Source organism: Oncorhynchus masou, chromosome 15, assembly GCF_036934945.1.
Source record: "Oncorhynchus masou masou isolate Uvic2021 chromosome 15, UVic_Omas_1.1, whole genome shotgun sequence".
NCBI classification, from domain to species: domain Eukaryota; kingdom Metazoa; phylum Chordata; class Actinopteri; order Salmoniformes; family Salmonidae; genus Oncorhynchus; species Oncorhynchus masou.
The window spans coordinates 39,382,361-39,396,074 of NC_088226.1; the positions used below are offsets into that span (position 1 = coordinate 39,382,361).

A 13,714-nucleotide genomic window follows, 5' to 3' on the forward strand; every position below is an offset into this window, starting at 1 on the left:
CACCTGGCAACCTTGGTTAGCGTGCACTGCGCTCGGTTGGTTGGGTTGTGTATCGGAGGACGCATGACTTTTAACCTTCGTCTCTCCCGAGCCTGTACGGGAGTTGTAGCGATGAGACAAGATAGTAGCTACTAAACAATTGGATACCACGAAAATTGGGGAGAAAATTTTTTTAAAGAACAAGGTATGCACTGCGTACTGAAAGCCACATTAGACAAGCCATTTAAGTAGGGGAGTGAATCCAAGAGCGAAAGAGCAACCTTTCATAATCTGATAGGGCAGAGTGATTAAAGAGAAGCCTCTTACTCATTAGGCCTACACCAGCCATCCAGAAATGGGAGAGAGCTGCCTGTTAATCAGGGAGAAGAGAGAGCAGGTATGACCTTGGGGAAGCTGCCTGATGCAAGACATGAAACTAAAAAAATGTATGAAAGATGGAAATGGAGCTGATAGAATCCTCAAAAAAAAAGCCGCCTACGTTTGAAGTCTTCACACAAGACTACACAGGTTAAGACCAGGTGGAGGAAGAGAAGACTGGTATTCACTCATTAGTCAATATACATCGCACAAGCCAAATAGTGTAACACGAAAGCCCTAAGGGGAGAAAGTAGCTTTTTATATTCAGGTAGGGGAGAGGCATGGGGAGAGTTGAAGATTGTTCACTAATACACAAACCAAGGAGTGGAACATGAAAGAGATTTCTCGTGTCTCTTCAATTGTATTAAATTATAAAATAAGTTATTTTTTAAACATTTTTTTGTCTGTCTATTTCAGTGGTAATTTTGAGTCTCTTTTATTAAGCATGACTACAGCCTAGTGCTTCAAGTTGAATGAAATGTTTTAATTTCACATTTTAGAGCAAATATTCTGTTAGAGTGGTGGGTGTAATCAAGCAGTAGAAAACTTACGATTAGTCCTGGCCAAACTTAAGCACTGCCTGAAGCATATTAGGTATCATTTCAATACCGGTGGGTATTTCTTAAGTCTCCTAGTTATCCTGAATGTACACCTGCATATGTCAGTCTTGCTTTAAAATCAGTGTTCACTGCTTGTAGTCAGACGTCCTTGTCTTGTTGTGACCCATGTATATATCTTTTTTCTTTGTACTTATTTTGTATATTTCAAACCTCAATTACAACATTTCAGCAACCCGACTCACCCAATGTGGTATGGATCTGCTTTTTTCTATGCTTTAGAACCGGAACCCCCAACAGAAGCTAGCCAGCTAACTAGCTAGTAGTCAGTTAGCCCCTGCAAGTGGTCATCAGCTAACCTTAGCCTGGTCAACTCCTGCCAGTCTGCACAGCGAGATTCAACCCAGAGCATACCGGACTGCTTTTTCTACACCAAATCTCCATGTCTCCGGATTCCTACCGCAAGCTCTGAACCTTTTCACCTGGATCATCGTAGCTAGCTATCTGAGTGGCTACTCCTGGCTAACATCTCTGTCCCGAAGCAAGCACCAGTTAGCCTGGAACTAGCCTCGCACTAGAACCATCTCCCGGGTAGCTGAAGAGGTCCATCAGCCACTACTTGGGCTACCATACCTATTTTGCCAATTGGCCTGGACCCACCTTACTGCCCCGACACAGAGCCCCGCTGATCCATCACGACTGGTCTACCGACGAAATCTGCCCGAGGGGGTTTCAACAGGTTCTTCCGTTGCGACGTCCCCTGAAGGGCCCATCCGCTAGCCTGCTAGCCGCGTCCCACTAGCTGTCTAGAGCATATAGGACTGTTAGCTGAAGAGATCCATCAGCTGATTTCTTGGGCTACAATACCTATTTTGCCAATTGGGCTATTGGACTTCAGGAAACAGCAGAGGGAACACCCCCCTATCCACATCGATGGAACTGTAGTGGAGAGGGTAGTAAGTTTTAAGTTCCTCGGCCATACACATCACAGACAAACCGAATTGGTCCACCCACACAGACAGCATCGTGAAGAAGGCGCAGCAGCGCCTCTTCAACCTCAGGAGGCTGAAGAAATTTGGCTTGTCACCAAAAGCACTCACAAACTTCTACAGATGCACAATCGAGAGCATCCTGGCGGGCTGTATCACCGCCTGGTACACTGCTCCGCCCAGAACCGTAAGGCTCTCCAGAGGGTAGTGTGGTCTGCACAACGCATCACCGGGGGCAAACTACCTTCCCTCCAGGACACCTACACCACCCGATGTTACAGGAAGGCCATAAAGATCATCAAGGACAACAACCACCCGAGCCACTGCCTGTTCACCCCGCTATCATCCAGAAAGTGAGGTCAGTACAGGTGCATCAAAGCTGGGACCGAGAGACTGAAAAACAGCTTCTATCTCAAGGCCATCAGACTGTTAAACAGCAACCACTAACATTGAGTGGCTGCTGCCAACAGACTGACTCAACTCCAGCCACTTTAATAATGGGAACTGATGAGAAATTATGTAAAGTGGCTGGAGTTGAGTCAGTGTGTGTGATTAAGTGCGGCCTTATCTCAGCTCACTGGTTACCATGCAAGCAGCTCGGTGAGAAGGCAACAACTGTTGGCGCAATTATTAGAAAATGGAAGAAGTTCAAGATGACGGTCAATCACCCTCGGTCTGGGGCTCCATGCAAGATTTCACCTCGTGGGGCATCAATGATTATGAGGAAGGTGAGGGATCTGCCCAGAACTACACGGCAGGACCTGATCAATGGCCTGAAGAGAGCTGGGACCACAGTCTCAAAGAAAACCATTAGTAAGACACTACGCCGTCATGGATTAAAATCATGCAGTGCACGCAAGGTCCCCCAGTTCAAGCCAGCGCATGTCCAGGCCCGTCTGAAGTTTGCCAATGACCATCTGGATGATCCAGAGGAGGAATGGGAGAAGGTCATGTGGTCTGATGAGACAAAAATAGAGCTTTTTGGTCAATACTCCACTCGCCGTGTTTGGAGGAAGAAGGATGAGTACAACCCCAAGAACACCATCCCAACCGTGAAGCATGAAGGTGGAAACATCATTCTTTGGGGATGCTTTTCTGCAAAGGCGACAGGACGACTGCACCGTATTGAGGGGAGGATGGATGGGGCCATGTATCGCAAGATCTTGGCCAACAACCTCCTTCCCTCAGTAGTAAGAGCATTGAAGATGGGTCGTGGCTGGGTCTACCAGCATGACGACCCGAAACACACAGCCAGGGCAACTAAGGAGTGGCTCCGTAAGAAGCATCTCAAGGTCCTGGAGTGGCCTAGCCAGTCTCCAGACCTGAAACCAATAAAGAATCTTTGGAGGGAGCTGAAAGTCCGTATTGCCCAGCGACATCACCGAAACCTGAAGGATCTGGAGAAGGTCTGTATGGAGGAGTGGGCCAAAATCCCTACTGCAGTGTGTGCAAACCTGGTCAAGAACTACAGGAAACATATGATCTCTGTAATTGCAAACAGATTTCTGTACCAAATATTAAGTTCTGCTTTTCTGATGTATACTTATGTCATGCAATAAAATGCAAATGAATTACTTAAAAATCATACAATGTGATTTTCTGGATTTTTGTTTTATATTCCGTCTCACAGTTGAAGTGTACCTATGATAAAAAATTACAGACCTCTACATGCTTTGTAAGTCGGAAACACTGCCGATTTTGCAGGTTATCAAATACTTGTTCTCCCCACTGTATATAGATGTTTTCTATTGTGTTATTGACTGTACGTTTGCTTATTCCACGTATCTCTGTGTCGCAGTGCTTTGCTTTATCTTGGCTATGTTTCAGTTGTAAACTTGTTCTCAACTGGTTCAATAAAGGTGAAATAAAATTAAACATTTGCTCATTGGAGATCGAATGAGATCAAATTGGGGCACTTTTGAAAAGCCATATCATTCTACTTTAGAAAGTAATATATTTTTCTCTTAAAGGACCTTTCAGATCTTACAGAATGTGCCTGATCATCTGTTTAAATTAAAAGGTTTACTTTTAACGTGGTTTCTGTAGTTTCAATTATGACGATTGAGTTGGAAATGCATTACATGAACTCAATCTCTTTCCTCGTCTCTCGTTCCCTCCATCTAATTTCTGCTCTCCTTCTGTCACTCTACTCACGTTCTCTGCTTTCATCTCAAACCCCTTCCCCTCTCTCTCCCCCTCCTTACCTCCCTCCCCCTCTCTCTCCTCCCCCCAGTCACAGGGTGTTGCGTCACACGGTATTTATTTGTGCGAGTCGTTCGCTGTCTGTTCGGGCCACAGCTTGTCGTAGTAACACACTACCTGAGGAGGAGGAGGAGAGGAACGGCAGCATGCTAGTCTTTGTTGACGTGGAGAACATCAACTCGGTGAGCTCCACAAGCGTGCGCACACAAGCATGCTATATATATACACACACACACACTAACACGTTCCATTGTAATACTCATACACACATACTATTTCAGTCACACAATCGCAGTTAAGCTGATGTTAGATGGAACATTGTTATTCAAAGTTCCGTTTTTGTGTTCTGTACAAGTATGCTGATGTGAAGATTTGAATGTTATGAATGTTATGAAAGACATTGCTGTTCCTTGTGTTGACTTTAAATGCTGGTCGTTATGATACTTTGTGCTCTCTCTCTCTACAGAGCGAGGCTGGGGTGCGTGAGTTTCACATTGCACAGGTCTCTAGCAGCAGTAAACAGTGGAGACTACACAAGTGTATAAACCCAGCAGAAGACAAAGGTTTGTCCCTCTCTGCAGCCTCTCAGAAGGGACTACAAATAGTCTAACTCATTTACTGGATGACTAACATTTCGGTCTCAGATTTTGTTTTGTGCATTTCCATTCAAAGATGGTTGACTTAAGAAGTTTCCGTTTGTGGCGTTTCACTCTTTTCTCTCAATTCTTTCGCTCAGTGTCTTTCCGTCATTTCATTTTCAAGGATTTGATTTAGGTTTTTGTGTTGCTGAGGAGTCTATCACTAGTTAGCCATGTGGCAGCAGCCAAATTGGCTTAGGAACGTTTCACTTCATCCACTGGATTGATTTGATGTGTTGTGTTGCATAGCTGTTAAGTTCATTAGGTAGATGCTTTTGGTGGTTTGATCAGTGAGGTTTACTTGTTTGGAGGGGCTACCTTGATTTGGCTATCTAGTTTTACGGATTGACTGACCTTCATAATATGGTCTTTCACCAAATTGGGCTATATTCTGTATACCACTCCTACCTTGTCACAACTGATTGGCTCAAACGCATTAAGGAGGAAGGAAATTCCACAAAATAGAGGGGCATTCTTCTTACCAAACCACATTAACCTTGTTCTGAACACCTCCAAAACAAAGGTAAGGGCAGAGAAAGCTTGTTGGACACTAAGAAAGCTTTGTTGTAGAGCATTTAACAAAACATCCGGGGAGGGGCCAGCTGAGTATAAGACTGTATCATCTGCATATAAATGGATGAGAGAGCTTCCTACAGCCTGAGCTATGTTGTTGATGTAAATTGAGAAGAGTGTGGGGCCTAGGATCGAGCCTTGGGGTACACCCTTGGTGACAGGCAGTGGCTGAGACAGCAGCTATTCTGACTTCATACACTGCACTCTTTGAGAGCGGTAGTTAGCAAACCAGGCCAAAGATCCCTCGGAGACACCAATACTCCTTAACTGGCCCACAAGAATGGAATGGTCTACCGTATCAAAAGCTTTGGTCAAGTCAATAAAAATAGCAGCACAACATTGCTAAGAATCAAGGGCAATGGTGACATTGAGGACTTTTGAGGTTGCAGTGACACATACATAACCTGAGTGGAAACCAGATTGCATACCAGAGAGAATACTATAGACATCAAGAAAGCAAGTCAATTGATTATTGACAAGTTTTTCCAACACCTTTGGTAAACAGGGCAAAATAAAAATAGGCCTGTAACAGTTAGGATCAGCTTGATCTCCCGCTTTAAATAAAGGATGAACTATGGCTGCCTTCCAAGAGATGAGGAAATGTTGGACAGGCAAGAAGGTATGGCTGAGTCAAATAGGAATCCTTACTTTGTGAAGTGATTTAAATAGCTCAGCCATGTGCTTCTTGTCAGTAACAACCACATCATCAACATTAAGGGACATGGGCAGCTGTGAGGACGAGGGTTTATTCTCCAGGTCTTTAATCGTTTTCCAGAACTTCTTGGGTTTAGACACAGAGAGAACTGCTCCTTAAAGTAACTAACTTTGGCCTTCCTGATAGTCTAAGTGCACTTATTTCTCATTTGCCTGAACGAGAGCCAGTCAGCCTGAGTGTATGCGTGTGCCGAGCCTTTCGCCAAATGCAATTCTTGAAGTGGAGTAACTGCCAGATCATTGTCGAGCCAGGGAATAAACCAGTTTTTAATTCTCAGTTTCTTATTGGAGCATGTTTGTTAACAATATCACTGAAAAAAGGTTCTTCAACAGAAGGGATCAAGCTGATTGATTCCATACATGTTTACAGAGGCCAGGTCATAAAGGAGGGCTTACTCATTAAAGTTTTTAGCAAGCGTCTATGACAAATCAAGACAGGTCGTTTCACTGAGCAGCCATTACGAACACAGGCTGTAAATCAGTGATCACTAAGGTAATTACAGAAAACACCAGACTGATACCTCTCAGGATAATTTGTGAGAATAACATCGAGGAGAGTAGCCTTTTCTGAGTGTTTTGAGTCATACCTTGTGGGATTGGTAATCTGAGGAAGATTTAGGGAGTCCCATTGCTTTAGCACTTGGTCAAGTGGTTTAGGCATGTCCCAGTTTAGATCACCTAGCAGGACAAATTCAGACTTAGTGTAAGGGGCCAAGAGGGGGCTTAGGGCATTTAGGGTACAGGCCGGTGCTGATAGAGGACGATAACACCCAGCAACAGTCAACAAAGAGCTATTTGAAATTTTAATGCTTAAAACCAGCAAATCAAATTGTTTGGGGACAGACTTGGTGGAGACATCCGAGCACTGAAGGTGATCCTTGGTAAAGATTGCCACACCTTTGGAAGATCTGTCTTGCCGAAAAAGTTTATAACCAGAAAGGTTAACATCAGTATTCAAAACTCTTTTTCTCAGTATATCCAAAAACCTCAGTTTTGTTCGCGTTTTCTTCAGTAATCCACAGGCTCAAACGCAGTCAAAACAGGCAGACAAAAAATCCAAATTGCATCCGTAAAGTTCATAGAAACATGTCAAACGATGTTTATATTCAATCCTCAGGTTGTTTCTAGCCTAAATAATCTATAATATTTCAACCGGACAGTAACGTTGTCAATATAAAAGGTAAACAAGAAATGCACTCTCTCGGGATTGAGCATGAAAAAGCTCTGTGACACTCATTCAGACTGGTCTTACTCCCTCATTTATCAGAATACAAGCCTGAAACAATTTCTAGACTGTTGACATCTAGTGGAAGGTATAGGAACTGCAATTTTGAGTCCTAAGTCAATGGATACTGTAATGGCATTGAATAGAACTACAAAACCAACAAAACTAACTACTTCCTGAATGGATTTTTCTTAGGTTTTCGCCTGCCAAATCAGTTCTGTTATACTCAGACACTATTTTAACAGTTTTGGAAACTTTAGTGTTTTCTATCCAAATTTTCCAGTTATATGCATATCATATCTTCTGGGCCCGAGTAGCAGGCCGTTTAATTTGGGCATGCTTTCCATCCAAAATTCCGAATGCTGCCCCCTACCCGAGAGAAGTTAACACGCCGCAACTGGGTTTGACTTTTTTGAAGAAGAAAGAACTTTGGTGTAACGATCATCAAACATACGCTGTATGATTTAGCATTAATTATGATAGATAAATGGCTGGTTGTATTTTTCCTTACACTGTAGGTTTATGTACTATGACATGAAGCAGTCAAATTAGCGCGGTATAACCGTTTTCAATCTTTAATCCCAGAAAATGGGCATTAACTCAAAAAGCGTTGAGGCCTCGACACCATCTTGTTTCTGGGGTAAAAGTACATTTGGCCAAACGTCCTCACCGGGTTTTGTCTTAGTCTTTTCCGTTTACGAGAAATGGCCATGTCCATTTGGGGACATTTTGTCCATTTGCCATAAGTTAGCCAGACGCCATCTGGTGGAAATTTCCAGTACAGCAGAACATTTTTCAAAAATGTAATCTTTTATAACATGGAAACCAAATGTCCGAGACTTCATTTGATGACTTCCCGGAAGACTGGTCCCTGGGGGATGACCTGGGGCCGTCGGCCTATTTTTAATAACACCTGCGGATGTTTAAGGGAGCGTACATTTGCAATATGGAGATCCTCATCGATCATATGGGAAATTGAAGTTGTATCTGGTCTGTCTCAGTTCCAGGTTGGATGGTGTCCTTGGTAGTATTAATCCTTCCAGGTACTTTTGTCCAAAATTAGGTTGTAGGTTTGGAGTTTTGATCTGGAGGGAAGGTTTTGCTGTGGGGGGGGGGTGCTGCTATGATAGTTGTTCTTCGAGGCTTTCTGAGTTACTGTAAGAATGCCGTTCAAGAGTGTTTGTTATAGTTCAGAGGGAGAAGGTCTTTCCTTTCATCCTCTTGTTGTCATTCCAGACTGCAAACTCACCAGCAGAGAGAGAGAAAGCTATGCTTCAGAGCAACACGATGCAAACCCCCGCAAGGTAACATGATACGCATGCATGTACGCACGCACGCACGCATCACACACACATTACCAGCAATATCAGTCAATATGGAGAATCTCTTCTCTCTCATGCCTGTTTTTAACTTCTGTTTTTCAGTTACCTTGAAGGCATCAGAGAAATACACATTTGCAGACCTGAGCCTTGGGAATGAACTGGTATGTAGAGGAAACACATTGTTATCTGTGACTGTCAAGGCTCTCGTGTTAATGCTGTGAATGCATTATAAAAGAGAGAAAAAAAACGATCAGCCTTTCCCTTCTCTAAGTCTGGTGTCTCCTCTCTTCAGATCATCACCTCCACCACTCCATGTGCAGATTTCTTCTTCCGGAGGTGTCAGCCCTTGGAGTCTCTGAGACCTCCCGTTGCCATGGAGACACAGGGGAGACATTCCAGGAGTCAGGGGTGGGGCATGGGGGCGGGGACAAGGATATAGCGGGCGTGGTCAGGAAGTGTAACGAGGTGGACCTCGACATCATCATCCTCTGGAAGGTAAAACCACAGAATTAAAGGGACTCTTACCATTACTTAACTCAGCAAAAAAATAAATGTCACTTTTTCAGGACCCTGTCTTTAAGATAATTTGTAAAAATCCAAATAACTTCACAGATCTTCATTGTAAAGGGTTTAAACACGGTTTCCCATGCTTGTTCAATGAACCATAAACAATTAATGAACATGCACCTGTGGAACATTGTAAAGACACTAACAGCTTACAGATGGCAGGCAATTAAGGTCACAGTTATGAGAATGTAGGACACAAAAGAGGCCTTTGTACCGACTTAAAAAAACACCAAAAGAAAGATGCCCAGGGTCCCTGCTCGTCTGCGTGAACGCGCCTTAGGCATGCTGCAAGGAGGCATGAGGACTGCAGATGTGGCCAGGGCAATAGATTGCAATGTCCGCACTGTGAGACGCCTAAGAAAGAGCTACAGGGAGACAGAACGGACAGCTGATCGTCCTCGCAGTGGCAGACCACCTGTAACAACACCTGCACAGGATCGGTACATCCGAACATCACACCTGCGGGACAGGTACAGGATGGCAACAACTGCCCGAGTTACACCAGGAACGCACACGGTCCGCAATAGGCTGAGAGAGGCTGGACTGAGGGCTTGTAGGCCTGTTGTAAGGCAGGTCCTCACCAGACATCACCGGCAACAGTGTTGCCTAAGGGCACAAACTGCAGTGTCCAATGGAGGCGAGTTTTAGACCACTCCAGCTGACCCTTGGCATTGCGCATGGCGATCTTAGTCTTGTGCGCGGCTGCTTGGACATGAAAACCCATTTCACGAAGCTCCCGACGAACAGTTATTGTGCTGACATTACTTCCAGAGGAAGTTTGGAACTCTGTAGTGAGTGTTGCAACCGCGCTTCATCACTCGCCGCTCCTGTTCTGTGAGCTTGTTTGGCCTTCGACTTTGTGGCTGAGCCGTTGTTTCTCCTAGACATTTCAACTTCACAATAACATCACTTACAGTTGACCAGGGAAGCTCTAGCAGGGCAGAAATTTGACGAACTGACTTGTTGGAAGTTCTTAAGGCCATTCTACTGCCAATGTTTGTCTATGGAGATTGCATGGTTGTGTGCAACAGGTGTGGCTGAAATAGCTGAATCCACTCATTTGAAGGGGTGTCCATATGTTTTTGTATTTAGACTCGCTACAGGCTGCCCAGGCAAGAACAAGGCAGACGTGTCCATATACAGAGTTTAATTGGCTCATGGTCAGCACCACACATTAGAACAGAGGCTAGAAGTGGGCTTCATGTTACAATTAGGAATGGACTTGTGGTTCTGAAAGGTAAGAACCAGTATATATTGTTGTAAGCTATGCAGTAGGAATATCTACTCAGGAAAGAATCACATAGCATTAGGGATGCCCTGATATGAAAGTTTTGGCCGATACCGATATCCGGTATTTTCCTTGCGACCCCAAAAAATAACGATTCTGATACCGGCCTTTTAAGCATTCTGGTACTGTTAAATAGTTAACACACGGTAAAGGGTAAAGAGGCTCAGAGAGAATGCCACCGAGTACCTTTAAGTTTTAACCCCACGGTTTATGTCGGCAGTTTTGTTGAGCAGGCGTTTCAATGCCTTGACCGAGGGTATCACGTCTGCTGCAGACGCAGTTGATTATATCTTATGTCTCGAGTCAGTTGTTCGAATGGCGCTAGGAGTGTGTTCATGTTTCCAAGTTTCAATTGCATGTTCTCAAATGCCATGGAAATGGAAGCAGAAGTATGAGAACCAGCACATTCTTGAGCATGCAATACGGCTTTTCTCAGTACGAAATCCTCGTCAATCCACTGTGCTGTCAGACTTAGCATGCTCATGGGGCTGACATCGCTGGTCCAAATGTCAGTCGTTAAGCCAACATCATCCACGACAGAGAACGGTTGATTGTCAAAGGCAATGCATTCAATTGTCTTGGCGTTAATGGGTTTCGCCTTCGAGTTGTCTTGCTGAAATGTTCTTACTCTTTCAAATGACCGCTAAACTTGAACTTGTTTAGTTGTTTGAAGTGTATTGTATTTTTAGTGCCGTCATTGTCATCTACTTACGTTATATATGTATGCACATCGCCTTTAAACTAGACATCGGGCCGATGTTGGCATTTTTAGTTAATATTGTCCAATTCTGATATGCTCACCGATTATATTGTGCATCTATACAGGGATATACTGGTAGCCTAGTGGTTAGGGGGCGGCAGGTAGCCTAGTGGTTAGAGCATTGGACTAGTAACCGAAAGGTTGCAAGATGGAATCCCTGAGCTGACAAGGTACAAATCTGTCGTTCTGCCCCTGAACAAGGCAGTTAACCCACTGTTCCTAGGTCGTCATTGAAAATACGTATTTGTTCTTAACTGACTTGCCTAGTTCAATAAAGGTAAAATAAATAAAAAACATTCAAATAACAGCATACACTTTAACAGCAGTATATGTATAAACATCTCACAGGAGAGAGAACTAACTTTGACATGATTTATGGCCCTTGCTCTCAGGACTGGTGGTGCTCATATCTGTTCTTTTTCTGGTGCCATAGAGTCAAATCTCCCTACGGATGCAGGGCCGAGGACAGACTGAAACTTCTAGGATCTCACACCATGGCTTAAAGATGCACTACTATGCAGAAGTCACGCCGCCATTTCCTGGTTGCTAAAATTCTAATAGTTTGCCCAATTCCAGTTTGTCAAAACAAGCAGGTGTAGTGTAGAGAGTCATTGTACCATCGAAACTGCTGTGAAATATATTTTCCATAACCAAAAATATTTTATTTTCAGCTTTTTGAAACTGGTGTACAAAACAGAAGGTAAAATGCAAAACTAAACTTAAGAATGGGAAGCATAAAAATAGCACGCATTGAACTTATCTACCGCTTCTTTAGACTTGCTTTGAATGAGAATGACATATCTATAACTAATTTCTATGTGAAATTGGTCAGGTTGCCCAAAAAGTTAAGTATTGCAGCTTTAACAGTTGCGCAAACTATGAAAGCGCAGAAGTGCGCATTACAGGCTATAGGGATTAACCATCTCTAAACATAAACATCTGTTGCACAACACTCATGCATTCAATTCAATACAGGCCCTTATGAACAACATGCACATAAGCTCCAGCGGTACTATACAGCTACAGTCACATGCGCAGGCGTAGCCTTTTTTACGTGCTCCATTGTTTAATTATGCATTAGTAAAATGTACTCTTTTTATTGAGGTATTTGCTGCTGTTTTGTTTTTGGCATCAGGCCAATGATGTTGCTAATGTTTGTTGTTGTAGAAAGGCCTATGATAGTTGCTAATTTATTTGTTTGTTTACAGGCATTTGTTGTTGAGGACAACAAGCAGGTGATCCTAGAGGGACAGCTTCATGTGGCCCTACAGACCATCGACAAAGAGGCCTGCTCTTTGACACAGAAAGAGGTAAACGCATGTAACAATTGTAAACATTCTAATCACCATTTTGTTCTAACTGTGTAGTGTACACACAAGCTGAATAACTATACACACTCCTGCACAAGCAAAACAAAAGCGATCCGACTTCTTGGAGAACGCTACCTCTCTCTCATTCACTACCTAAAAGCCCCTATATATCCCTGCCAAGGTCCAACAGGGTGTCGAGTGTTTACTTGGCCACCTCCCAAACACCCTGTAAGCTGTGGGGCCAGGGTGACACTGGAAAGCTTGGTATGTTGGACTCAGGCCTGGTAGAGGTTTTTACAGGGTTAGTGTCTACTCTGACCTATGCTCCTCATGGGTTTATAGCCCAACATGAGTAAGGAAGGGTCTACTCTACACAGATGAGTGCTTAAGAGGCAGGCCCATGCTTTGCTGTCTCAAGGCTGAGTGGAAGATTTTCTTTGAATTGAACAAACTTTATTGATCCTCAGAGGTCAAATTAAATTGGTCACCACTAAACAGCATAGGAGACATACAGTAAGGAAGGCAATATACTGTCCACGGATGCATCAACACATATACAATGCATTCGGAAAGTTCAGACCCCTTGACTTTTTCCACATTTTGTCCCGTTACAGCCTTATTGTAAAATGGATTCAATTGTTTTTTCCCTCTCATTAATCTACACAAAATGCACCATAAAGACAAAGCAAAAACGGGTTTTTAGATATTTTTGCAAAAACAGAAATATTACATAATTATTTAGAACCTTTACTCAGGACTTTGAAGCACCTTTGGTAGTGATTTACAACCTCAAGTCTTCTTGGGTATGGCTCTAGAAGCTTGGCACACCTGCATTTTGAGAGTTTGTTCCATTATTCTCTGCAGATCCTCTCAAGCAATGTCAGGTTGGAAGGGGAGCGTCACTGCACAGCTAATATCAGGTCTCTCCAGAGATGTTCGATCGGGTTCAAGTCCGGGCTCTGGCTGGGCCACTTGAGGACATTCAGAGATTTGTCCCGAAGCCACTCGTGCTTTGTCTTGGCTGTGTGCTTAGGGTTGTTGTCCTGTTGGAAGAGGTCCTGAACCTTCACCCCAGTCAGGTCCTGAGTGCTCTGGAGCAGGTTTTCATCAAGGATCTCCCAGTACTTTGCTCTGCGTGTCTTTCTCTCAATCCTGACTAGTCTCTCAGTCCCTGTTGCTTAAAAACATCCCCACAGCATGATGCTGCCACTA

The 13,714-nt window shown here is 43.7% G+C and overlaps 1 protein-coding gene across 1 annotated transcript in view; it reads left to right on the forward strand.

The window, feature by feature from the left end:
* LOC135556236 (trafficking protein particle complex subunit 8-like) overlaps window positions 1–13,714 on the forward strand; it is a 71,172-nt gene that overhangs the window by 46,721 nt on the left and 10,737 nt on the right. Inside the window, 8 exon segments of the mRNA XM_064989256.1 lie at window positions 4,137–4,287; window positions 4,572–4,668; window positions 8,492–8,515; window positions 8,518–8,559; window positions 8,680–8,738; window positions 8,870–8,948; window positions 8,951–9,072; window positions 12,401–12,502. Of these exon segments, the coding sequence (XP_064845328.1) occupies window positions 4,137–4,287; window positions 4,572–4,668; window positions 8,492–8,515; window positions 8,518–8,559; window positions 8,680–8,738; window positions 8,870–8,948; window positions 8,951–9,072; window positions 12,401–12,502 (676 nt within the window).